This window comes from Syzygium oleosum, unplaced genomic scaffold, assembly GCF_021117445.2.
Source record: "Syzygium oleosum isolate NSW1041296 unplaced genomic scaffold, Sole_v2.1 Sole_v2.05, whole genome shotgun sequence".
Lineage (NCBI taxonomy): Eukaryota > Viridiplantae > Streptophyta > Magnoliopsida > Myrtales > Myrtaceae > Syzygium > Syzygium oleosum.
The window spans coordinates 5,975,977-6,001,470 of NW_026607489.1; the positions used below are offsets into that span (position 1 = coordinate 5,975,977).

Below are 25,494 nucleotides of genomic sequence, written 5' to 3' on the forward strand. Positions count from 1 at the left end.
TGACATGTCCACAGTCATCACAATGGCTGATGTTGCAAAGACAAATCGATTCTTGAATTACCTAAATATTCACTTAAATCTCCAACTTTTGTCCTTTTCCCCCAAAAACTGAATAACCACACATGACATGAAATAGGTAAAAGGCACTGATGATCTTGTCTTGGACCGCCTAGTCGAGGGGCATCTCGAAAGACCAAGAATTTGGTCCAAAGCATTCGGAGATTGTGCAAGAAAAATCCTCTCCTCATAACCAGCTCTGCCCCCCCTTTCAAACTGCGAGTCAAGCTCCCCACCCTCCCCTCCTCCTTTTCCACACAGCAGTACCAAGAAAAACATCATGAACTGCGAATACTAATTCGTGGAGGCTCTGAATCTCGTGTGGTCCACCTCAATGTCGTGGTTTAATCTAGATCATAAGCCACACAGTCACGTCTTGCCTACCTCAGTTAACAATGTTTGACAATCTTTACTTTAATTATGGGTAATTGCACTATAAACCACACTTGCTAAATCTATCAGTCATCGCTGAATGTTAGGAAAGCAGCTCTGTACTTTTGATTTTACATCCAGCAAATCCAAGGCAGACGCTCCCCCAAAAGTGAAAAAGAGGCAAAGAGTCTCATCTTTTATGATGCTTTGGTCAGCCTAAAGAAAAATCTCTCGTTTTTTTTTTCTCCCCTCCCCTCCTTTTTTCCAACTTTTTTCCCGGAGGGAATTTGCTGATTTTGAGATGATTTTTTTTTTTTCGCCCACTTTGATCCTTCAAATCTGCCTTTTGCCCTCTCGCCGATTTGACAGCTGCGGTTATCCTTCGGGCAGTGATGAAACTGTTTGCTTTGCCTCCAACTTTGTTAGATGTCATTGAAGTTGGTCGCTTTAATGTAATCATATTATATATTTGACGATATATTCTGTACATTGCTAACAAACTTGACGTACAGTGGTTCCGGCCGAAGAATTCGAGCTCATTATCACATTGCCATTGGGTTAAGCAACAGTTTCAAATTCTAGCAAATTTAGCACAAATGAAAAATAATTAGGGATGATGGCAATGTTGCCAAATATCAGAACAGGAATTTTCCCCACTAGATTGGCCAATACTTGATTTGAACGCAGCAAATACCATTGTATAAATCACAACATCTCCTACTTATATTCGCCTTGAATGCCACATGCCAATCGCCTTGTAGGTGAGCCTTACCCAATACATAAACGAAGCGGTTTGCTACGATCCAGTAGAATTAGTAAAGCTGATATGTAAAAGCTTAAATTCATCGATAACTTTTAACTTAGGGTTAATATCACGAAAAACCCCAAATTAGTACACTTGTGATAATTTTACCTCAAGCTAATTTTTTTACCACGAAAAACCCCAAATTGATACACATGTGACAAATTTACCCAAAACTAATTTTTTGACCACAAAAAATCCCGAACTGGTACATTTGTAACAAATTTACCCTCCGTTAGTTTCCATTAAATTGAATTAATACCACAAAAAATCATAAACCGGTATGCCTGTGACAAACGAAGGATAAAACATAAAATTGGTACATCTATCAATTGTCGCGTGTCATTTGACAAAATAATTTGACAATAAAATTTAACAGAAATAAACTGAGAGTAAATTTGTCACAGGTTGTACCAGTTTGGGGTTTTTGGTGGTCAAAAAATTAATTTGGGGTAAAATTATAACAGGCGTACCAGTTTGGGGTTTTTTGTGGTATTAACCCTTTAACTTATCAAACAAAGCGGTTTGATGCGTGAATACTCTAATGTTTTATGTCTCTATCTTTACTTGTAATCAAGGACAAAGAAATTCTCCAAATTCTTTTATTCGTTTTAATTTATTTATTTATTTGGTTTTCGTGGTCCATTTTCCTTCCTTATATTGACTTCTCGAGCATACTTAAGATCTAATTGTATTAGGTAAACTCTTGTCAATATGCTTTAGTGACGATGGATGTGGATAGATTTATATACAAAATTGATAAACAGTCCTGAGTCTGCCACTTAAAATATAAAATCATTATATCTCCTTCAAATCAATAAAGTCTGCGAATATAGTGTCTTTCAATAGCATGTAGGTAAGTTATACTTTCATTATAATGTGACAAGTTGGAATTCCCCCTTTTCAACTCGAACAATTGCTTCCTGACTTTCTTATATGGGTACTTACCGTACTTTAAGGATCAGCTGCTATGCAAAAAATAAAGATAATATCTTTGTTTATTAGAATAATAGCTACTAGCTAGAGCTTCTTATCCAGGAAATTCACCTATATTCTTTAGTGATTGCTTACCACGTAATTATTTATAATCTATTTTTTATTGGGACAATTATTAAAAAAAAATTTAAACCTATTTCACTCGTGCCAATTCAGTCCTAAACAATTTGATTGTGCCAATTTAGTTCTAAACATTTTCATATTTTGCCAATTGAGTACATCCGATCAAGTTTGGTCGGAAATTGGTGACGTGGACGCCAGCAGTCTGACGTGGAATGGCCGACATTGACGTGGACATTTTAAAATAATTTTTTGAATTTTTTTTTATAATTTTTCAAATTTTTTTCTATTTTCTTTTCCTTAATTTTTTTGGAATGAGGGCCGACGAGCGCATTTCAGCCTTCACCTGTGGCCGGTGACCCTTGTCAGCCTTAGTCTTACAGAAAATAGAAAAGAATAATGAAACAAAAAAATTATAAAATAAGTAAAAAAATATTAAAATATTATTTTAAAATGTTTATGTTCACGCTAGCCGTGCCACATTGGACAGCTAGCGTCTACATCAAAGATTTCCAGCCAAAATTGGCCGGATAAACTCAATTAGCAAGCATGAAAAGGTTTAGGACTATATTGACACGATTGAAAGATTTTGGACTAAATTGGCACAAACGCAATAGGTTTAGAATTTTTTGGCAACTTCCCCTTTGCTTATTAGTATTCTCAAATCTTATATGTATCAAATACCAATCTTTACTATGACACTTTGATAAGGGGAAAATGAGCTTTCTTGGTACCAAAAACTGAATTTGTCATTGACATTTTGTTGGGGCGTGAGGAAAAGATAGGGGGAACAAAACGTTGAGGGAGAAAAATGGTTGAGGAATGGGGTTGAAGGTCTAATTTCTTCATTATACATGCAAGAGGTAAATCACGTATTGGCGCAATTGGTTGAGGCGCTAGGGATTTCAGGTTCAAAAATTTGAAGTTATCCATTATCAAGTACTTATGGGTGTTACCCACCCATCGGTGGCCGCGTTAATTTGCGCTCAGTTCCTTTCACGAGAGGTCCTGGGTTCAAAACTCGCCCATCGGTGATTTAAGTGGGGGGTCGTAGCGGTGGGATGCTGCGCTAGCCCCCCTCGAGAACTAGTCGGGCATCACCGCTTGTTTGAGCCCTAGCTCGCTGGCCGCGCGGACACCTCGGTTATCAAAAAAAAAAAGTACTTATGGGTGTTAATGGGTCAAGGTCGGGTCGTTTATTTGAGTCGACTAGGTTTCATTTGCGATACCACCCAATCCACTAACCCGTTAATACAAATATAATATAAGTTGGGTTTTGAAACAAACTTTGTGAATAAGTTAATTTTTTTCTTTTTTATCTTATCGAGTGATGTCTTAAACCTATTATCACGTGATAAATTAAAGTCGATTTATGTCCTGAAAATAGGCTATGTTTGATTGCATGTGCAATGTACTATCTAGGGTGTGTACATCGATCCTGGTCTAACTCGGGAACCGGATTGGAACGAACTGAATCGGCCGATTCTAGGTGGTTCTCAAGGCGATCTGTCCGGTTCCCAATTCCAAAAATTTGGAACCAGAAATAACCGATCTAATTCCCAATTTCACATAAGGTACCGGACCAACTGGACCGCTCGAATCGGGCCGACAAACCAGCCGAGATTTCTTAATTTTCTTTTTATTTTTTATTCTGAAGCAAACCCTAATTAATAGATTAGTTTTTTTCCTTTTAATGTTGAGAAACTCTCGCTCGTAGGGATAGAAGAAACCCAAAAAAAAAAAAAAAATCACCAAAAACTCCGGTTCGGTCCAGCTCCAGGACCGGATGGGCCACTTCCCGGTTCCCACAAACTAAGAACCGACTCTGCCCGGTCCGATTCCAGGTTCCCGGCAATCACCCCCGAGTGCTATCAACAAAACCATACCATTCCCCTCCTTCGACATGAAAATCCACCTTATATGTTCTAAAGATATTATTCCGAAAAGAGGCGATGCATAAATTTAGCGAACTGCCGTGCGTTGCTCGCCTCCTCCGGGTCAAAGGCGGAGAAATTTACAGCCATAGTCTCATGATTGTAAATTGGGGAAGGGAAAGTTTTCCGCGACTTGTCAGCAGACACGAAAGGACCGCCACGTGTCGGAACCGCAGCGAGTAAAGACAGAACCAAGGTCGATTGGTCCCCCCCTCCGTGGGCCCCCAGGCCGTAATTTTCCCTCCCTCGAAAATCAAGATTAAAAAAAAAAAATCCCCCCAAAAAATTGACAGCTATTTCGCTTTCTTCCCTTACCGTGCAGCAGCTTTCATCTTCTGGTCTGGTGCGTTTTAAGCACATGAGGAAAATGACAGTGGAGCACAAAAGACGCCAAAGAATTTCGCATGGGAAATCCCATGGAAACCGAGATCTAATCCAAGAAATTTTGCCTTAAATTAAACTCCCTCTCGTAATTAATTTGTCGACCCCGTGATTAATTTCCCCTGTTTATTTTTAGAAACGTTGCCCTCCGTCCCAATATCGTTGTCTTGATTATCATGAAATATGGCGGGTAATCGAAATGGTTAAGAATCTGTGTGTGGATCGGGCGGGAAGAGAGCGCCGACGCGTCGACGCGTACCGCATTGAGCACGCGACGACGACGCATATGCGCACTCTTCTTTAGACGGAAAGGCGTGTCCAGATAAAGTGCATATGATAAATCGGGCGATTCATTAATAGATTTGGATTTAGACGACGGATATGCACATAACATAACAGGCATCGGATTGACGAGTTTCCTTCCTTGCGAGGGGGTCGGTGGCTTCGCTGATTTTTCCACCCGGGCGCTACGAGGCCTCTCGTGTTTCCGATTATGCAAACCCCCCAAACAAGGACGCGGGTTTAACTTGACATATATGACCCAAATGACAATTTTGTTACTTTGAGTATGGAATAAGACATTGCTCGCATAGCGAGTGAAAAGATTCTATGATTTTTTTTTGCGTTGCACTTCTCATTTTGCACTGCTCAGAAAAAGGGAAAAACAGTGAAAATGGAAGGAGGAAACCTTAAATTTTTCACGTAAAAATTCATCGTATGGTTTGCAAATCTGGACAAATTTTGTGAAAAACCACCTTCGTCAGTAGTATATATCTTATGCACACCCATCATTTTCTTTTGATGCTCTCTCTCTCTCTCTCTCTCTCTCTCTATATCTGCCTTTTACCCTAAAAGGATGTCCTCCTGCCCTTCATAAACCCTCCTCTACATCAGTCCCTTTCAGCCTCCAACGCTCTCTGTCTTGAGTGCTTGAGAGGGAGGGAAGAGGGAGAGTGTGCTTGAGGACCTGGTTTTTTTGCTTCATTTCATAGGCTTCTTCTTTGGTTTGATTGATTTCTTGATTCATTTGTTATAAAAATTTGTTGGCAAAAGGATTCGTGTGTCTCTCCCTTGACTCTCCATCATCAACGTCAAGGACCTGTGCTGGATATAACCATCTCTCAAAGATTAAAAAGACAAAAGGACAGAGGCCCAGATTTTTTTTTTTCCTTCTTCTTCTTCTTCTTCTTCGTTGAGATGGCACCGAGCTTTGACCGTGCAGTCCCGAGCCTTCTGTGTGCTGAAGACAACACGACCGTCTTTGGCGATAACGACGGTGATGGGGCCGTGGAGGAGGCCCTTGAGACCACATGGCACCAACGGGGCCATCGTGGGCATCATCAAGACCGGGGCTTTGAGGGTGGAGATGAGTTGCTGCCGATGCAGAGTGAGGAGTGTTTGGCCGTGTTGCTGGAGAAAGAGGGCCAGCATTTGCCTGGACTTGATTATTTGAACAGATTGAGAAGTGGGGATTTGGACTTGGGAGCTAGAGCTGAGGCTGTTGATTGGATGGGCAAGGTCTGCATTTCTTGTTTTTTTTTTATTTTATTATTTCCTCTTTGTGGACGTGGATGTGATTGGACTTGGGTTTTCAGTCTTCATTTTGGTCGGTTGATTGTCCCAGTTATTGTCATTTTAGATGTCATTGATGGTAGAGTTTTTGGTTTTGCTGTTGGTGTTAGTGCATTGATAACACACTTTGGTTCACGACAATTTCAGTGTTTTTCTTACATATAATGGGAATGGTCCTGCATTTTCCTGATTTGTTTGGTTGAAAGATCGCTTGTTCAGTTGATGATGATTGTGCTCACTCCATCAATTCAACAGGTTCATGCCCATTTCAGCTTTGGACCACTCTCTGCATATTTATCGATCAACTACTTGGATAGGTTCCTCTCGGCCTATGACTTGCCTGTAAGTTCATAAATTGAAAGTCGAATCACGTATGGGTTTGTTTAGCATTGATGTTTACTCGTCTATTGCATTGCATCGAATTGGATTTCCACAGTGTCTGAACATTTTTACTGTCCTAATCTCAGAAAGGCAAACCTTGGATGACACAGTTGTTGGCTGTGGCATGCTTATCTCTAGCTGCCAAAATGGAGGAAACTGAAGTGCCTCTCTCTCTAGATTTACAGGTTTGAATCTTTTCATTCATTGTGTCATTGATTTTTTGTATGCAGAATTCGATTTCATTCCGATTCATCTGATAAATATGATGCATGTCGCAGGCTGGTGAATCTAAGTTTGTGTTTGAAGCTAGAACAATTCAGAGAATGGAACTCCTAGTTTTGAGTACATTGAGCTGGAGAATGCAAGCCGTGACCCCTTTCTCCTATTTAGATCATTTCCTTCGCAAAATCACTGGTGGAAACGTGCCTCTCCGAACATTGATTTCACGATCGGTCCAACTCATATTGAGTATCGCGAAAGGTTATCCCTCTTTTAAGTGTTGAAGTTGCCCCAAGATTAGGAAAACTGTTCTTTCAGTTCAGTGTGCCGTAATGTTTGGCTGGGAGATATTCAAGTGGACTGATGTATCGGTGAACGCTATGTACATGCAGGGATTGATTTTGTAGAGTTCAGGCCTTCGGAAGTTGCAGCAGCAGTTGCGATATCCATTGCAAGAGAGAACCAATCAATGGACATTGAGCAGACACTTTCTGTTCTCCCTCAACATGTGAGAAAGGTAAACATTGGTTGTCCAAAATGTGACATTGTGTGATTGAAAATGTTCGTCCAAGAATAAACTTAGCACGTTCAATTTTACTCCACTCTTATCATTTCGTATCCAAATTCATGTAAGATTCTTCGGCTAAGATCCTGGTGAACTTCTTTCTGATATAGTGTTGCATTTTCCAGGAGAGGGTCCTGAGGTGCATCGAGCTAATTTCCGACATGGCATTGAGTGTTGGGCTCCCTAAGAGTGGCACTTCAGTGTCCTCTGTGCCTCAGAGTCCAATCGGGGTACTGGATGCTGCTTGCTTGAGCTATAAAACCGACGAAACGGCAATTGGGTCCGGTGCAAATTCCTCACATAATAGCCCGGACCCTAAAAGGAGGAGGACATAGTGATCCCAAAAATTGCTGTTACCTGTCGTTGGAAGCCGGGTTTATTTCACATTTACAAGGGATGAACTTGATTTTTGTATGTAAAGGTGTGTATACTGAAATGCACCAACAAGACATTGTTAGAAACACAACAGAAAAGAAAAGGAAGAGGTGAGAGAAATTGGTTGGAAAAGAACTGGGGAAGACAAATCTTTGGATTATGTGTAATGGAGGAGTTTTGAATAAGTTGGGTCATCAGTTGGAGGATGCAGGAATGGCATAACAGTGTGTGTTCATACTCTTGGTATGAAATGGGAGTTTTGACACCAGCTGTTAAATATTAGACTTCTTAGCAGCTAGGTAAGGACTCAAGGAGGAGATGAGCGAAAGAGATGAGAAAAGATTTGTGTTGGTTGTGAAATACAGTTTTAATTTTTTTTCTCTTTTTTCAATTTTTGATTGGAGTTCGCAAATTTGCATCAGCTAAAAGGGGAGAAGAAATATATAATAAATCCCCAAAAAACATGGTTTTATGAGAGTTTTGTGGACTTGGTTGAATCCATTTTCTCCTGCTTGATTGTTCATTCTGAAGTGTATCCCCCTGTTTTCTGAGAAGTCATGAAGTGGCAGGGCTCTGCAGAGACCAAACATGGCACGCTTGGAAAAAGATTCTTGAGGTGATGCATTCACTTCTTCATATTTTGGGAGTAATTGCTCTCGCTGAACCATTGGATTTGCTTTCTCATGAGACACTGTCAAACACTCCTTTGTTTGACTGTGCTGTCAAGACTCTCGAGGGCACTGACCTGATTAAAAAATTAGTATGAGGCAGAAGGGCCATATGAATGAAGTAGCAACATAAAGATTCGTGCACATAGTTATTTATACAATAATGTAGCAAAGTAACTGCTAGAATTTGGGATTCTACATGAATGAACTACACATTTCAAAACAAATTTGGCATGGAGACTTGGGATTTTGTTCACGAGATCTCGACTTCGATTTTAGAGTTGTGCCTACTGCAACCAGAGATTGTTGCATCAAAAGGGTGTTGTGAGTGTCAAAATTCCGCATGCATTACCAAATCCTTGAAGCTGAGAAATAGTATTTAGTTCGGTATCTTCACAGACTCGCATTGAGTAGTAGTCGACTTTCACAACATTGTCTAAGATTTCTATCTATCCAATCGACCAATGTTTATTACAAACTAATTAATGGGGATTAGGGTGTGCAAAGAAACCGAGAATCACCCGGAACCAGACTGGACTAGCCTAAAACCGGTAGTTCTCACGAGGACCGGTCCGGTTCCCAATTTCAATTTATTAGAACCAGTGAGCACCGATCTGGTTCTCGATTCTAGGCGTGGAACCACCCACCCAAACTGGACCAATATATATGTATAATTGGAGGATTCATCTAAAAATCACACTATCATTTCGTGTCAAATGATATGCAAGAGATGGAATCAAATGTCCAAATAGGGAGCATTCATCCTAAAATCACGGTATCATTTCGTGTTTGATAAACAAGACTCTTATGCAATTTTTTTAAATTATTCTCACATTCTTCCTTGCAAAGAGGTACCCACATAGAAACTAGTTTCACTATGATATTAGTTGATGAATGCAATTTTGTAGAGATTGGGGACCGATTCCATGAACTCACCCAGGAACCGGACCGGATCGGCGATCTAGTTCCCGAGTGAATCCATGGAACCAACGGGCGGTTCCTAGTTCTAATTTTTTGAAACCGATTCTTAATGGACGGCTCTCAGTTTCAAGGTGGGAACCGTCCACCCGGACCATACTCACCTCTAATGGGGACTATAATATGAAGAGTACATTTGTTTTGCGGAAAATATACGTTTTGGAAAACATTTATCAAAAATTGATTACTTGTATCTCTTACAAAAATGATGAATGAAATTTTTTTTCATCATTTACAAAAATATTTAGAGATAAATTGTTAACGATAATGGTAACATTTTTATTGACTAATTATTTTAGTTGATACAAGCAATCTTTTTTTTAAAATATTTTTCAAATTATTCATTTTTCGCAAAATAAACGGACTCTAAGCATCGTGTCATTTTTTACAAAATCATATCAATCTAGATTCAAAAAGGTTTTACCTAGCTTTGCTTGTTTGGAAAACATTATGATAAAAGAAAATACTTTTCAAGAAATCATTTTTCATGAAAATGGCCCTTTTCAAGTTAGGGAATCCATTTTCCTAACTTTAAGCACGTACATTTTCTTCAACATTAATTGATTTTCGATTGAGTGATCATTTTAAGTAAACCAAATGCATGAAAATTCAGAAAGCTAATTTGCAGAAAATTTTTTCACTCAAACAAACACATCCTTTAAAAAAATTGACTAGCGACTTAGGTATGCAAAATTCTGCATGCCATACAATTATTTTGAGCTCCACCATTCTTTCTTCTCTAACAATTTTCTCAAGAAAATGCACTCATTATGTAAATCATGACCTCATGAATATCATGCTAATTTCATGGACCAAATCTTTTTTTTTCCAATAAAACATCTTTTTTTAAATTCTTCTTATTAATATTCATTAATATTGGCAGGCCATTTTCTTGTTAACGAGTGCGTTTGATTCGGCTTTGGAAATGGACTTTGAGGCTCAAATGACTCTAGGAGAAATGCTAAGTATTTGGTAGCTGTTTTGGGGAGCCCATCTCTTAGCCCAGTTCAAGTCCTAACAGCTTTAGGTTTTGAACATTTTCAAAACGCTACTTCAAGAATTAATGAATTTGTTTCCCTTCCAACTTTGCCCTCGCTAAACTTTCGATATTTCACTTTTACCCTCAATGCACGACGTCGCCAGCGAGCCAAATCTGACGCGCCGGCATTTGACCATTGCTCGAGCCCTTCACTTGAGCGCCGCTGGAGCTTCAATTTTCTTTTTTGTTTATACATTTATTTCTTTAAGAAATATAACTAAAGTTCTTTATAAGTGGAATTTTTTCTAAACGGCATTACCAGATACTATTTGCATTTAGAAAAAACCTTTAACCTAAATCATATATGACTGTAAAAGCAATTTATTGAGAAATGTCTATTTTAAAAATGATCGATTAGAGACCTATTTGTCAGATTGGAAAGTTATGCGTTCACTAAAAAGAACATTAAAGATGTGAGGGTCTCTAGACAAATTACATTTTGATAATGTGGAACCACAGAAATTGAGAATTGCAAGATAGACTACTTTGGTCAAGAATTTTGTTTGAACTTTTGGTACAAAAAAGTGATCTCATTTTCTTTAATCCTGCATAGTGAAGTGTGAGAGCACTTAAGTATGCCCGCCGGGCCGCAGCATTCCCTTCGTCCTATCGCAACCGGATAGTCAACGAAGCAGACGAAATGCCCCGGAAAGAGTTGTCTTTGCCGGGATTCGAACCGATGACCACGCTTCACGCGACGTAATTCAGAGCCGAGTCTCCTCCGACTCACTAAGCCCGAGGGGTTACGCGAGCTCGGGCGGCGGCAGGTTCAACCGAAGCTTAATTTTTCCTAGAAGCACCATCAATATCCATTTAAGTACACACGTGTTATTCACCCATTTAACACTGAATGGATGACAATGTGCCAATGATACTTAACTGTGTAATTTGCCAATGGGCTCAACGGTTGTCCCACAGGTTTCATTGGTCGGTTTTGGACATGGAGCTTTTCGGATTCAGCCCATTGGACCGACTTGCCAACTCGAATTTTCACTGGAGTGGCTCGGGTTCATCTGCATCAATTTCTTCTTCTTTTTTCCCTAAAATTTCTGTTCGTTGAATGTGCTGAATTATATGCATAAGGAGTAATGTCTCTAGAGCTCAATGTTGATTTGTCAAAGCAACAAAGAAAAAAGAGTCAACCTTGCTGGGTAAAGACCAGATGAGTGAGCGAACGTCAAGCGTTCACAGTTATCGTGTTCATGACCTTGAAGATCCAAACCCGAGTAACTCTTGCTCGCATATGACCTAATCCACCCAATTGTATGGATTGTATATATCTAAGCCGTTTTGTTATGTTCTGATTTGGCGGTGACTGAGTTAGCTTTTGCACATTAAGATCATGTCCGGTTTTTGAGTTGTCGTGGCCTTTCGTTACGATAGTTCTCATGCCATAATACGATATAGTCGGGCATGGAGTTGGACATGCTCTTTTGGGGGGGATCGAATGTATTTAGGTGCTTTCAGTGTGTTAATTGATCATCTTCCTAACAAATGCATGGGAAATATAAAAACTTTTTAATCAAATTGAATGTGTGAACATTAGGTTCATATTGGCTTTGGCCTATTGTTTGGCAAAATTAAATCACCCCCTTGGCTTTTGCCTATTGTTGGTCCCTTCCTTTCACTTTGTCCCTTTCCATGGATTTTTGCCTTACCCTATTGGCTATTCCTCCAAATCCCTACACAACGGCCACAATCTAGGCATCTTAAAAGGTCATCTGCCGAGATGTTTTGTTGCTCTTCCAAACATTGATGTTGGAAACTACCTAGATTTTGCATTTCCTTATTGACCTCCATAATAGCAATAGTTTCAAAATCGTACCGAGCTAGTTCGCCAAATTAGATTAATGAGTGTTCCGATAGATGGAATCTGTTAAAGCACAGGCTAGCGCGGACAGGGGGACATGGCACCGCGGCTGGCCATCGAAGACCCATCAATTGTACCATCGTAAAAGCAGTCTTCTATCATTGCCCCACATTGATCATCACTGTTTGAGTCAAATTACGAGTACCGGTATAAACGTGGGCAAAAGCATGCTTGCATCTTTCTTTGGCGGTGGGAATACGGCTCCTCTGCTTCAACATTGATCCGACACGGCTGTGGAATTATGTGCTTAAAAAACTCACGGCTCCAATTGACGAAGAAAATTGCTCAATGTCCATCTGAAAAGGCGGCGAATTGGAACGACGACGGGTACCTACGTTTGTTTCAAGGACAAAGAACGGATTTGGTCTTGCGTTCGGACTCAGATGGCATACTCGGATGAACATCAACCTTTTGTTTTTTGCCATTTATAAATATCAAATATCATATGGACGAAGCGACTTTATATACAATAATGAGCCATTAGAAGGAGGGGTTGGGAGGAGTGAATACTAGAATAAATCTACGCGAGTTTGGAAGAGTTGAATTCCTATTAATGTGAAATTCCACGTTCCCACGATACCCTAAAGTTTCTTTACAATATGATTTCGCGGCTCAACAATCTCTTCAGCAACTTAAAATTCAAGATAGTATGGAAATTACAGTTTTAACTATGACAATTCTCCCCTATCGAAGTAATCAAGATTTGGAATCCTCACCAAAGGACATCTCTTCTTCCCTCCGGTCTTGTTAAATCATTTTCTCGCATTACATATTTATTTTGGCAACACCTCCCTAAAAAAAGTCATAAAACCTACATATCGATGCAATTTGGCAGTATATTTAGGGACCAAGAGGAAACACGAGCTTGCTTACTCATAACTCTGGGAGGGTTATAACTAGAACCCTAACAATACCTACACCTTGAATCCTTACCCAAAGAACACTAAGGCCCAACCCCAAAATACTCGAAATTTTCGGGTAGTTGGCCAGCTTTTTTGACACCCCTACTCAGCGCTCTCTCACTCCATGAAGCATGCTATTGTAATGAGACCTTTAGATTCTGATTTCTTCTCTGCAGTGCGCGGACATTGTTCCACAAGAAGTCAACTTATAAAAGCTTGGATTGACTATGACAACCTCACCAAACAGTTTTGCCAAGAAATCCAGCTTATTCACATGCATGAATCCAAGAAACAAAGCCAAGATGGTCTTGCAAGTTCTTTCTGACGGGACCTCTTTGCTCCTTCATATGGGCAACAATGAGAGCGATACATGGTACTTTGCCGGTTTGACTTACTTTGAGTTTGTGCTTGCCACCTGATGCAAAGCCCCCTGATATTGCTACGAGGGGTCACATTGCTGACGATAAATCTGGAGGGCAGCTCCCTGTTTTTTGGTCATGTCTGTTGGTTTAAAGAACAGCATTTCGCTTCCGAGAGGTTTAAACAACGCAAACGCGAGAGAAGCATAACATTTGACGCCGGAGGATGGGAACCTGCACAGCCCGACGATGCTACTTAATGGAAATATATTAGCCGTGGGTTCATCTGGTGACATACCTGGAACCTACATATGTGAATCATCAAGCCCGATAGTAGGCGATCCTCATTCTATTGTATTGGCTCACATGCTTATTATGCCATTCCTACTTTTAATGGATAGGAAAATAGAACGCGTCATTTGCTACCGTACGAAGAAATCAATATGCTTCATGATCAGTGTGAAATACTCCCGATCTGGGCCGACACCGTGTGATATTGTCTGCTCTAATTGCGGCTCATCCGCATCTACAGGTCTTCAAAAAGGGTCGCCCTGGTTCAGGATTGCACAAGATTTATTTACACTGCAACTACCCATCTTGAGGCATGACTCCATGAACCCATTCCCTCGTATTTTCTCTTAAGATGAGCACGGTAAGTTTATACGGTAGGAATAGCATTTGAAAGTTCCAACACCTTTCTCTTTTTCCTTCATTTTGAAAAAGCAGATTAGGAATAACACGCGGCCGTCGAGCGCACCGGCGGCTGGCGGCTACGCACGGCCGCGAAAGCCGCTGATACGATGGGGCCCGCGGGCTGCAGCGACTTGGCGTGCGCACTCTCGAATTTCACGACGTGGGTTTGAACCAAATCCAAAGCCCATCATCCACGGCCAGATATGTGGTGTGCGTGTGGATCCACGAGCCACACCGCATGCTGATTTGCACAAACCAACCACCAGACCTTTTCAAGGAAGCCCCCCCTCTATTTGGATCTCTCTCCCACGTACATACATACGTATACATACATGCAGAGTAGATGCTGCTGCCCGGATCGGCGTTTGCGCACCTCGACCGGTCCACCTGCCGAGCAATCTTACGGGTCCGTTCTCTCACGCTGACTTGGTCATTCGGGGGTTTTACTCCTGATGTGATCCCAACGAGGCTTACGCTCAAAACCGCAGGCAGACGAGTGAACTTCCTTACCATCTAAGCTCACGCCTTAACGGTCTCTCGTGTCGGTGTATCACCGACGATACTAGAGAAACTCGGGGACTGCTCAAGCGCTAAATAGAATTTGGGTTCTGATCACCTTATTTGCATATCCTCTTGATCCCATTTTTTAGCATTATGAATTTGCGTGCTTCGGTAATTACCTAGCTCAGCGTGCTGAGGAATAGAGAGACTGTCATGATCGGTCAAAATCGGCGGGGTGAAATAGAAAGGACTCGAATATCCTTTTGTCAACCCCCCTCCAAAAGAAAAAAAGAAATATTCACCATTGAGGCGCGCCGGTCGTCGCTCGTACAAACTTAAAATTAAATAGAGAAAAAAGAAACAATCATTTAGTAATTGCATTTATATATATATAGTCGGATTGTCTTATTGATGGTGTGAAAGAAGAACTTATTTGTAGGTATTTCCACTCTTTAAGTGAACGTAAGGATTGGTGCAAGGAGCTTAGAAAAATCTAAAAACTCCGAAAAAAGAAACGAGTGAGATTTCTAAGTTATATGTTGGTCATCATATATATCCCAAGTTCGATAAATTCATGCATGTCGACCACATCCTTTAAAAAAAGAACATGTATTGCCGTAAGAATTTGTAGAATATTTAAATAATAAATCACGCATTCATTTAACGGTTTAAGCTTTTAGAATAGTCGGCAATGATCCCGTATAATCTCGTACAATATCATAGCAGAAAGTTCTGAATTCAAATCTTTCGAAGGCCATAGCGACTCCATTGAAATTGTGATGTAGTAGGATTCGGGAGAGTTTATCAAGCGAAGTTCCTTTGTTTCGGAGTCTGATTAGTTAGCATCGAGTGCATTAACAAACGAAAGGTCCCGAATTACATAGCCATGATCGTGGTGCGATTTGTAGAGAAGGGGGGGGGGGGGCTATTGGGTCGGGTCGAATCGCTTCGAAACGGGTCCAAACTCTCTAGGGTTGCGATTGGATTTTGAGTTGCTATTCTGGATTTTATGTAGGAAAATCTGTGAGTGTGTAATTTGAGACAGATTTCGGATGGTGTAGCGGGACCATGCGCTGACATCCCCTCAAAGCCCAACTCGAGTTTGAACTACCTTCGAGCCCTGCTTCGAGTATAATTAGGTTGGAAGGTGGGATGAGATCGTCGTACGGGGGGGGGTGTGGGAGTTCATGCTCCTGAGTATGCTTTCACGTGCTTCGTAGAAGAAAATTCGAAAACGACAAAGTTCTTCAAATTGGGAAGGGTTCGAAACTTATTAGGCAAATAGCTATTTCGGGATAGATTTACATCATATTTGAGACGTAAGATATTTCTCTCGATAAGAATTTCGTTTTTATAAATCGGTGATGGAGATTTATAGAAATACGATAAAATAATACAAACAGTCCCTGAATTTTGACCCAATATATAATATGGTTCTTGAACTTTTAATTCGTTCAATAGGGTCAGTGAACTTTAACTCGATATACAGTGTGGTCCCTGAACCTTTAATTTGTTCAATGTCGTCCATGGAATTTTGTTTAATGTTCAATTTAGTCATTGAATTATATGAAAATGTTCGATGTACTTCTTTCATTAATTCGAGTTCAGGGCCTACAGTGAACATTTTCATGGAACATGTACCAAAAGTCCAAAAACCACATTAAATAAATAAAAAGTTCAGGGATTATATTACATATTGAATCAGAGTTCGGGAACCGTTTGTGTCGTTATCTCTTTACAGAAATACTAAAGGCTCCAATGTAATCGAGTTATAAAAAAAACAAAAAAAAAAACGAAAAATGGTTGAAGTGGGTGCGACCATTGACTTGTAGCGCGAGGAGAAAACGGTAAAATACCGCATCCGCGGGAGCGTGGAAAGCAGTCTCCCCAGTGGTCAATCTCGATGACCAAACGGAGTCGCGCGTCGACACGAGACGGCGTGCAAAGTTGGAAAAAAAGAAATAAAATGAAAAATAAATAAAAAAGAAATAAAGAAATAAAAAGGAGGAAAAATCGAGTCGCGCGTGGGGCGACTTTTATTTTTTAAAAATACCCGAAAATCCTGCTTGCTTCTTTCTGTACGGCAAGATATGGTGGTCGGAATCTCCGGATTTTCTCCCCATTTTCTATTTGTTTATTTTCCCACATTATTTATCCCGGCGTGTCAAATTACCACTTTTTTTATTCTCCTTTTTCGCTTTTTAATTCGATTCCGACTTCTCCATTTCGCCCTTCCTCGATTGAAAATATTTTTTTGACTTTTTTTAATTTTTGATATTCGGAATTGTATTTCTAATATTATGTTAGGAATAGTTCCTTTTTCTCAAAATATGCCCCCTCCCTCTGCTTTCTCTTCGAAATTTTGAAACGGAAGAAAAAGGGTATTAAAAATGTTATGAAAACTGTTCCGTGCGACTTTGCGTGTCAATTAAATTTTAGGGAAAATACTACAAAAAACCCAAGATTATGCCACTTGTGACAAATTTACCCTGAACTTTTTTTGGTGACACGAAAAATCCCAAACTATGCCACTTGCGACACATTTACCCCACAATACTTTGGCCCATGAGCAATTTCGTCTTTTTCCTTTCCTTTTCTTTTCTTTTCTTCTCTCTCTTCCCTCCGTCGGCCATGGCGGAGTGAAGCCGGCGAGGGCGACCCTTGCCGGCGTCGGGCGAGGGTCGCCCTCGCCGAATCTGGCGAAGGGAAGAGAGAGAAGAAAAGGAAAAAATATAGAAAAAGAAAAAAGAAGAAAATACCCATGGGCCAAAGTATTATAGGGTAAATGTGTTACAAGTGGCATAGTTTGGGGTTTTTTGTGTCACGAGAAAAAGTTAAGGATAAATTTGTCACAAGTGGCATAATTTGGGGTTTTTCGTGTCACAAAAAAAGTTCAGGGTAAATTTGTCACAAGTGGCATAATTTGAGGTTTTTAATGGTATTTTCCCTAAATTTTATATATTGATATGGAGTAAAAGTCAAAAAGGAAAATTTCAAATCAATATCCAAAATGGGGTCATTTTCTCAAAAAATGGTCCAAAATAGACATATTGCCAAATAAGTGTCTAATCAGTCTCAAATAAGGGCTTGAAGTGCCCAATTAGTCTCAAGGAAGGGCCTGAGTTCGCCGGCCAGTCAAATGCTCATCGGCCAGCAAGCACGTCATTGTTCCGGCTACCGGAATAAGAGTAATTTCGTCTTTTACTTTTTAAATTTTTTTTTGTTTCTTTTTTCCTTTTTTCGTTTTTTTCTTTTCCTTTTCTTTTTTTTTTTCCTCCACCAGCCATAGCCGGGGTCGGCGGAGGTTGCCGGCATCGGGCGAGGGCTGCCCTCACCTGGGCTGGGCGGGCGAGAGCAACCCTTACTCTCGTTGGATCCGGCGAGGGTCGCCCTCGCCCGCCCAGCCCAAGCGAGTGTTGCCCTCGCCCGACGCCGGCGAAGGCGACCCAGGGTCGAGCGAGGGCCGCCCTCGCCTGGGCTGGGCGGGCGAGGGCGACTCTCCCTGGATCCGGCGAGAGCAACCAACCCTTGCTCTCGCCGGATTCGGCGAGGGTCGCCCTCGCCCGCCCAACCCAGGCGAGGGCGACCTCGCCCGACGCTGGCAAGGGCGACCTCCGTCCGAGGCCAGCAACCTCCATCGGTCCCGGCTATGGCTGGCGGAGGGAAAAGAGGAAAAAGAAGAAGAAGAAGAAGAAAAGGAAAAGGAAAAGAAAAAAAAGGAAAAAAGAAACAAAAAAAAATGAAAATGTAAAAGACGAAATTACCATTATTTTGGTCGACGGAACAGTGACGTGCTTGCTGGCCGGTGAGCATTTGACCGGCCAGCGAATTCAAGCCCTTACTTGAGACTAGTTAAGCACTTCGGGCCCCTATTTGAGACTGATTGGGCACTTCATGTCCTTATTTAGCACTATGTTCACTTTGGACCCTTTTTTTAGAAAATGACCCAACTTTGGATACTGATTTGAAATTTTCGCAAGTCAAAATTCAAAATTGGGAAAAAAAAAAGAAGAAGAGAAGACGGACATTTAAAAATCAAAGTGACTCCAATAATTTCTAGGACAAGTCGATAGATGTTGTACGGCCATAAAAAATAAAAAAAATAGCGACACCAAACGAGGCTTTGTAATTTTAGGAGGTAACTAACTATTTATATCAATGGCGGCAGATGTGGGATGGGTCAAATAAAATTGCATAGTCTATGACTAATATATGCTCATTTAGCACAATTCTTTCTTGTGGAGCAAATTTTATATTCTTTAATTTCTGGCTTGTCATGTTAATTATGTCGCCGGAGTTACGAGTTGAAATGGACACTATCCCTTTTTTATTTTCTAGGTTTTATCTTCGACTCTGATTTCACAAGCAGCAATGTGACTTGTTTTTTTGTGATTGCAGTGGATTTGAGCATAGATATATGCCATAAGAAAAAGTATACTAAAAATCCTAAACCGTTTATATGGAATGCAAAATCAGGTCTTGAACTTTTGTTAGAAAGCACAATCAAGCCCTCGGCCTTTTTAATAGTGCAATAAAATCGTACACTTTTTGCATGAAAGTGTAACCAAGTCTTAAACCCACATAAGCAATTTCCGGCATTACTCGTCAACAAGACTCAATCACGGTTTTTTCTAAATGGAATTTTATTATATCTGTTAAACATTTAAGAACTTTCAATTCACTTTTCCGTGTATCGTACACCGACATTGCTCTCGAAAATCAAGACTTAAGCTCCTTGCTGCACATAGACAGAAGTACAGAGCCATTCAAACCTTTCTTTACCAAGAGACCCGGCTGTTCAAAGTTGACTTAAGGACTTGAAATTGGAGGAACAAAGTGCATCCCAATCCAACCTTGTGCACCTACTAGGGTTTGACGTTATTATCAATTTAACACCAACCTTCCATCTCCCTTTCCCTTTTCGCTTCGCGTCAAGCACGGCATGATTCTGCTGCCAAAGGGGAGTCATCCCACCACTTCCGAAGGTCACTCATTCGATGGGGAGAAAAAAGAAAGAAAGGAAGGAAGAACAACTATGCAACTCATTGAAAAAAATATAAATAAAATGGGGGAAGGTTTACAACTTTCAACATCACATCTAACAAGATTTATGATGTGAAAAAGAAAGGGTTTCGTGTTTTCTTGCCACCCAAGGGACATGAACGTGCAACCACCGATTTCTAGATGATGTTACCATCGCCATCAATGTTGTGGAAAAGAAAAGAAAAGAAAAGAAAAGAAAAATATCAAAAACCATGTAATTAAAAGTCAAAAACTATGTGATTAAAGTCCTCCCACGCATACCCAGAAACCCTAATTATTCCCACCAGTAGAAGGCACGACCCGCTTTTCACGTTCGCTACATCGGCCGACCCAAGAAGCTTGCTCGCTCGCTCGCTCTCCAAGCTTGGATGCATACGGCAATGAGAAGGAATCATGAGCATGCTCTTTGCACGTGTTGATGATGGTAACTTCAAACCCAATGTACACACATGGCGTAGTGTATACGAAGTGCTTGTAGACAATGTGTGAATCGATGACTCATGGATCAATCATGGCTAGGAGAGCATTGTGGGAAATCTTGGAAGTATCATTCTACTTTCGACAAAGTGTTTGTGTCGCCCCACGTTTTAGTTGGTGCGAGATTGTTTAATTTAAAGCCCTTGTAGGGTGGTCTAGGTTAAGCTTGTGATCATTTGCTTAGATTGGGATTTTTTCCGACCTTTTCCCCATAGCCAATTCTCTTATCTCGACGAGATTGTTTAGTAGTTTCGGATTCGATGTTTTCGTGCTCGTGTTTTTGGCTCTAAAATAATAAAGTGTCGAGTCAAAGAAAGGATGATGCATGATGTAATATAATATTAAAGTTGATTTTCGCATTTTTCACATTAATTTTGCCAAAAGAAAAAAATTGCGGGGGAGGGGGGATGGAAGTTTCCTCCCAATTTATTTCTAACTCTTGTTTATAACTTTGACTTTTGACCAGCTTACGATAGCAAAAAAGTAAAGCGAACGGGAGTTCGATCGGAAGCAAAAAAGCGGATATACAAGGTTTTTATCAATCTCTTTAGAAACACAATGGACACACATGTCAACATCGACTAATGCAAAATTTTAATCTGTATGTACGAAACTCCCGACTCCGTTTTGTTCATTCGACCTAGCACAACAATCTCCTCCAGCAAGCATTTTTTTCCGGTCAAACATCAACCCCCAAATCCCTTCCATCTCGAGCCACGAAAGTGAGTATACTCGTGAAAGAATACCACTCAAATTGGCACTTTCTAAATGGTCCTTCTTCTTTTCGGTGATGGACATGGATAAGAAACGTACACACACGAAGAAGAATGGGGACATGGGAGTTTGGAGAGGAGAATGGGCGGGGTGGCCTTCCAAGTACATTTTGTTTGTGTGGAGGAGAAGGCGACATGGGTTTTCCTTCCTTTTGCATCTCCCCCTTTGTATTGGTTTGCGAGTTCTTCTTTATCTTTTGGCATGATTCAATCTGTAACCCTAAAGTCGCAAGTCCCTCCTTTCTTTTTCCCCTTTATGCATCTTCTTTAAGTGCGGCATGAGATGGGAGTGGGCATAGTTTAGCTTTCCAAGCGTGGGATGTTATTGTTGGAGAATCCACAATCAAATGGCTCCATGGTCTCTCATTGTCCCACTCTCCCCCACCAAACCCTCTCTTTCCCTCTCTCTCTCTCTCTCTAACACGCCCATTATTATACTTGACTTAATTTGCCCTAATCATGAATTATGAAGAGGCGTAGCCGACGCCGGCGCGACGCGTGTCGCGTCTTCGTGCATCCGATGGACTTTGATCGAGGCGTTGTTTGGCATGATTTGAAGTGAGAACGACTATAATATTGGACCCAGCGGAAAACATGGAAATCAAAGTCTAGGTATGCCAAGCCAATAGAGAAAACATAGAAAAAAAAACAGAGAGAGAAAAGAAAAAGACTCTTGTCTTTTGAAAATTCTCTCGAGCACGTATGACTTTGTTCCCCCACCTTTTAGTATTTTAGTATCAGAAGTAATTAAAGTGCTCTTGGTTGTTGTTTATATAATCCTCGGTTAAACCTTGAGATTGTCCACACTCATTGATGGTGCTATTGACATATCATAGCTTATGGGGCCAGGTGGAGTTAATTAATCACTCTCACGATAAGCGCGTCAAAAAGCTCAAGTTTGCCTTTCCAGGATAATTTGTTAGGAAATTAATTTTTCCCAAAAATTTAAGCTATTGGTCATCGAACACATCGTGGTTAGTAAGATCGATTTACTATTGATTTAGGGCTAAATTGGTATTATCGAGGTGTCATGTGAGTTGTATAAGATAGTTTTCTTATCAAATATTTGATGTGGTGTGAAATAATCAATTTATCATAGTTAGCCTATAACTCATAGGTTCAAGTTTTAGAGTGAATGTATGTTCAACTAAATGTGTTGATGGGCTCGAAGTCAAGTTCACTCTTGATGACCTCACAAACTGGAAGTACAAACTTTTATCGTGTATCTCAACAAATGACATTAGAACCGATAGTGAATGGTGGACTACCGATTTGTTCTCATATTTGTTGGATATCTCAACGAATAAATCTCATGATCAACAAAGATTTCGAGTTGAAATTGCTATCACTATTGGTTTGGCAAGAAGAGACCATGGGCGGTTACTCTGGCAATACGACGTACAAACCTTAGGTGAAGGTAGGTGTGGGGCTACAACATCATGATATCGAATTAGTAGTTGATGGCGGCTGTTGTGCATAGTTGCGCGTGTATAGCCAAGTTGAGATATGCCGATGCAGAAAAATAATTGGAGTAAAAGGGAGCACACACATGACGAGGAGATTACCGAGGTGCAAATCTGAGCTGTATTAAAGAAGTATCGTTGGTTCAAGTTTGAGATTATTTGGTACGATGCGGAGCTATTAATATATTTTTAACTAGTTAGCCAATAACTCATCGGCTCAACCTTTTGAGCGAAGATCATTCTAACTAGATTTATCGATGGTTTCCTGATCCCGTGACGATAAAGCCGGTGCCGGAGAGGTTTATGCACGCGAATCATTCGTCAGCTCGACTTCCAAGTACATGATCATCCACGAAAATCAAATCCCCCTGGATATGTAAATCGCTCATGATCTTTCGTTCTCCTTTTGAACAAAATCACTCGCTACATTAACACATGATACGCACACGTTGGGTTCCCTCCTAATTTGTCAAAAGGGTATCTACCTTTTTTGGACGAACATCAAAATAACCCCATGATCGTCCAATTCCTCCTCCCAAGTGCGAGAAGCTACCAAAGCAAAAGAGCTCGTGCAAGAAGATCATCTTCGCTTTGTGCCTTTCGAGTTGGAAAAGAGAAGGGTATTATTTTTTTTTCTTCTTCTTTTTTTTCTCGCTTTTATAATTTCTTAATTAGAAAGCATGTGGCTTTTAGTCAAGTGCTCAATCCACGCCCATGATTCCCATGCCACACCCCCGCCCCCTCAAGGCACATTGCCAAAATCCCAATTAGAGGGCCACCAATTATTGCTTAAAAGAATGCTCGGATCATAGCATATGGTACCACATGGGATTACTATATTGATCACTTCGGTGTAATTACTATTAATGATTAAATCAAGAGGTTAGACGTGCGAGGGAATCCCAGCTTTACATCTCACTCGTCTATGGGAGGAGTGTGTTGGTGCCACCAAAAGCGTAGACCCAATGGGATTGGATTGGATAAAAATAGGTGGGGAAAGGAAGGAAAAGCTTGATTTGGGTGTGTACAGATTGTTCCCCCCACTCCAAACAAAAGCTCGTGGGACGTGCTCATGTTGTTAATTATCGGTTTATATTTAATTCCAAGGGCCATACATGGGGGCAAACGCATCTCATCTTTTCGCAGATGAGATCTCTGTCAGGTGATAGGATCACGGTCCCCCTCTCGAGTTAATTATGTGTTTTTTTTGGCTAGGGGGGTTTCTGGTTATTGATTTCGCTTTGAAAGTCAACTGATTTGGGGTTCTTGTTGGTTGATGAGAACAGGATGTTAATTGATGAGAAGTAACTAAATGCAGCACGAGACATGAGGAGTCTACCCTAGTCGAGAAGCGCAGATTACTCAGCGAATTGGAAACGTGACAACATACGCGGGGAAAATCGAGCGCATGGCATAAGAGAGATCAACAAACACGTCACACACGCAAAAAGAAATCGTGTGGACACGCTCAATGTTGATCCGTCACGTTAGCCTTTTCAGTTCAGGTGCATAATTCCGCACGGCCAACGTCTATCCCGGTTTATGCAATATGCCGTACTTATGTGCGGATGAAAATGAGACGGCTTTTCCCAAACTTGGTCATGTTTTATAATCGAGTCTTGACATTTATTCTTTCCAATTTTGTCCGTGAACTTTCTGAGTTTTCTTTAGAGTCTCTTAGACCCGTTGCGTCGATCGCATACATGGCAATGAGTTACTTGGTTCCATTTCAAGCAAGGAAGGGTCCGAGCTGTTTTAGAGGAGTGATGCTAAATACCAATAAATTGGCACACAATATTGATATATATTTAGCAACGTGGTACGGTCGAATTAGTTATTCAACATGATCAGTTGAGTTTGCCATACTTTTTAATAATACATCAATTATAGTACGGTAGATTAATAAATAAATAAAAAAGAGCTTTGCAAACCCATTGATCTAATAATAAATTCATAAATGCTACTTACATCGAGAGTGAAATTAATAAAAATTCGGAAAAAAAAAAGACCCTGTGTCTGCTTTGTTTGGGAGAGAGCCTATGAAGAAAATATGGGAAGAAAATTCCTTAGATTCAAAACTTTCCTTCCTTTCATTTCCTCTCCACAAAAAATTTGAAAATATTCCATAGTTTTCGCACCCGCCTTCATAAAAGTTCTGCCCTCCACAAAATTCTTGAAAATGAGTCTACAATATATCTATATATTCCGGACAAAATTGATTTCTTTAATCTACACACATAATCATACAATTTCCATACCCATATTGGAGTAAATCCCAGAACATCCCATCTTCCATGATGACTCCTTTGATGGTTGTGACACATCCATACATCAAATCAAACCAAAAAGTACTTTTTGTTGGGCAAAGTGCCTATTGCCTACTATAACTATGGCCGCACTTTTTAACCCCCACCAAAAAAACCTTGAAGATGGATGGACAGTGAATGAAAATTACAGAGAGAGAGAGAGGGAGGGAGAGGGTGATGAGATCGATTTTTGTCAGGAGTGCCAAATTCTTGGCATGATGCACCCCCAAAGATGACACTGATCGAGCGGGTCCCCCACGACGCATCCTCGCCCATGATTCAACATACGGTTTGAACGGTCAATCTCCAAATTATTGGTGTCCATGGCTAAAACATTGGATGCCATCCTCCCCCCACTTTGGTAAAATCCCCCCATTGTCTTGACGACATCTTTCGTCTTGGTCGTTTGTGTTCGCCCCCATTGTTATTGTTGTTGTCGTTCGTCGAGTGTAGTTTGAAGAAATTTGGTGGAAAGGTACATAAGAATGTTCGTACTTTCCGATCCATTCATGCGCGTCGAAAAAGATCTCTTGTTTCCATCTCGAAAGTTTGTTCGTCTTCTTCGCGGTGTCGCAGTATGCATATTAACCCTTTTGAATTTTTTGAATCGACATGCGATTGATGGAGATAGGGAGCTTAGTTTGTAACTGAGTTAGCGAAAAATCGGATTTTTAGAGATAATGTTAGCTTTGATGGTAAAACTTTAGG

At 40.6% G+C, this 25,494-nt stretch overlaps 1 protein-coding gene across 1 annotated transcript; it reads left to right on the top strand.

The window, feature by feature from the left end:
- The first annotated feature begins 5,536 nt into the window (after positions 1-5,536).
- LOC115676373 (cyclin-D4-2-like) lies at positions 5,537-8,189 on the top strand. Its single transcript, XM_030599268.2, has 6 exons — positions 5,537-6,120; positions 6,430-6,516; positions 6,642-6,740; positions 6,834-7,035; positions 7,167-7,291; positions 7,465-8,189. The coding sequence occupies exons 1-6, from the start codon at positions 5,800-5,802 to the stop codon at positions 7,672-7,674; spliced, it is 1,044 nt and encodes a 347-aa protein (XP_030455128.1). The 5' UTR covers positions 5,537-5,799; the 3' UTR covers positions 7,675-8,189.
- Positions 8,190-25,494: the final 17,305 nt, after the last annotated feature.

Bases quoted from the DNA above. Each gene is read 5' to 3' on its own strand.
- LOC115676373 (XM_030599268.2), top strand. From the start codon at position 5,800: ATGGCACCGAGCTTTGACCGTGCAGTCCCGAGCCTTCTGTGTGCTGAA. The intron at 6,741-6,833 runs GTTTGAATCTTT...TGCATGTCGCAG, and splicing joins CTCTCTCTCTAGATTTACAG to GCTGGTGAATCTAAGTTTGT. The intron at 7,036-7,166 runs GTTATCCCTCTT...ATGTACATGCAG, and splicing joins CATATTGAGTATCGCGAAAG to GGATTGATTTTGTAGAGTTC.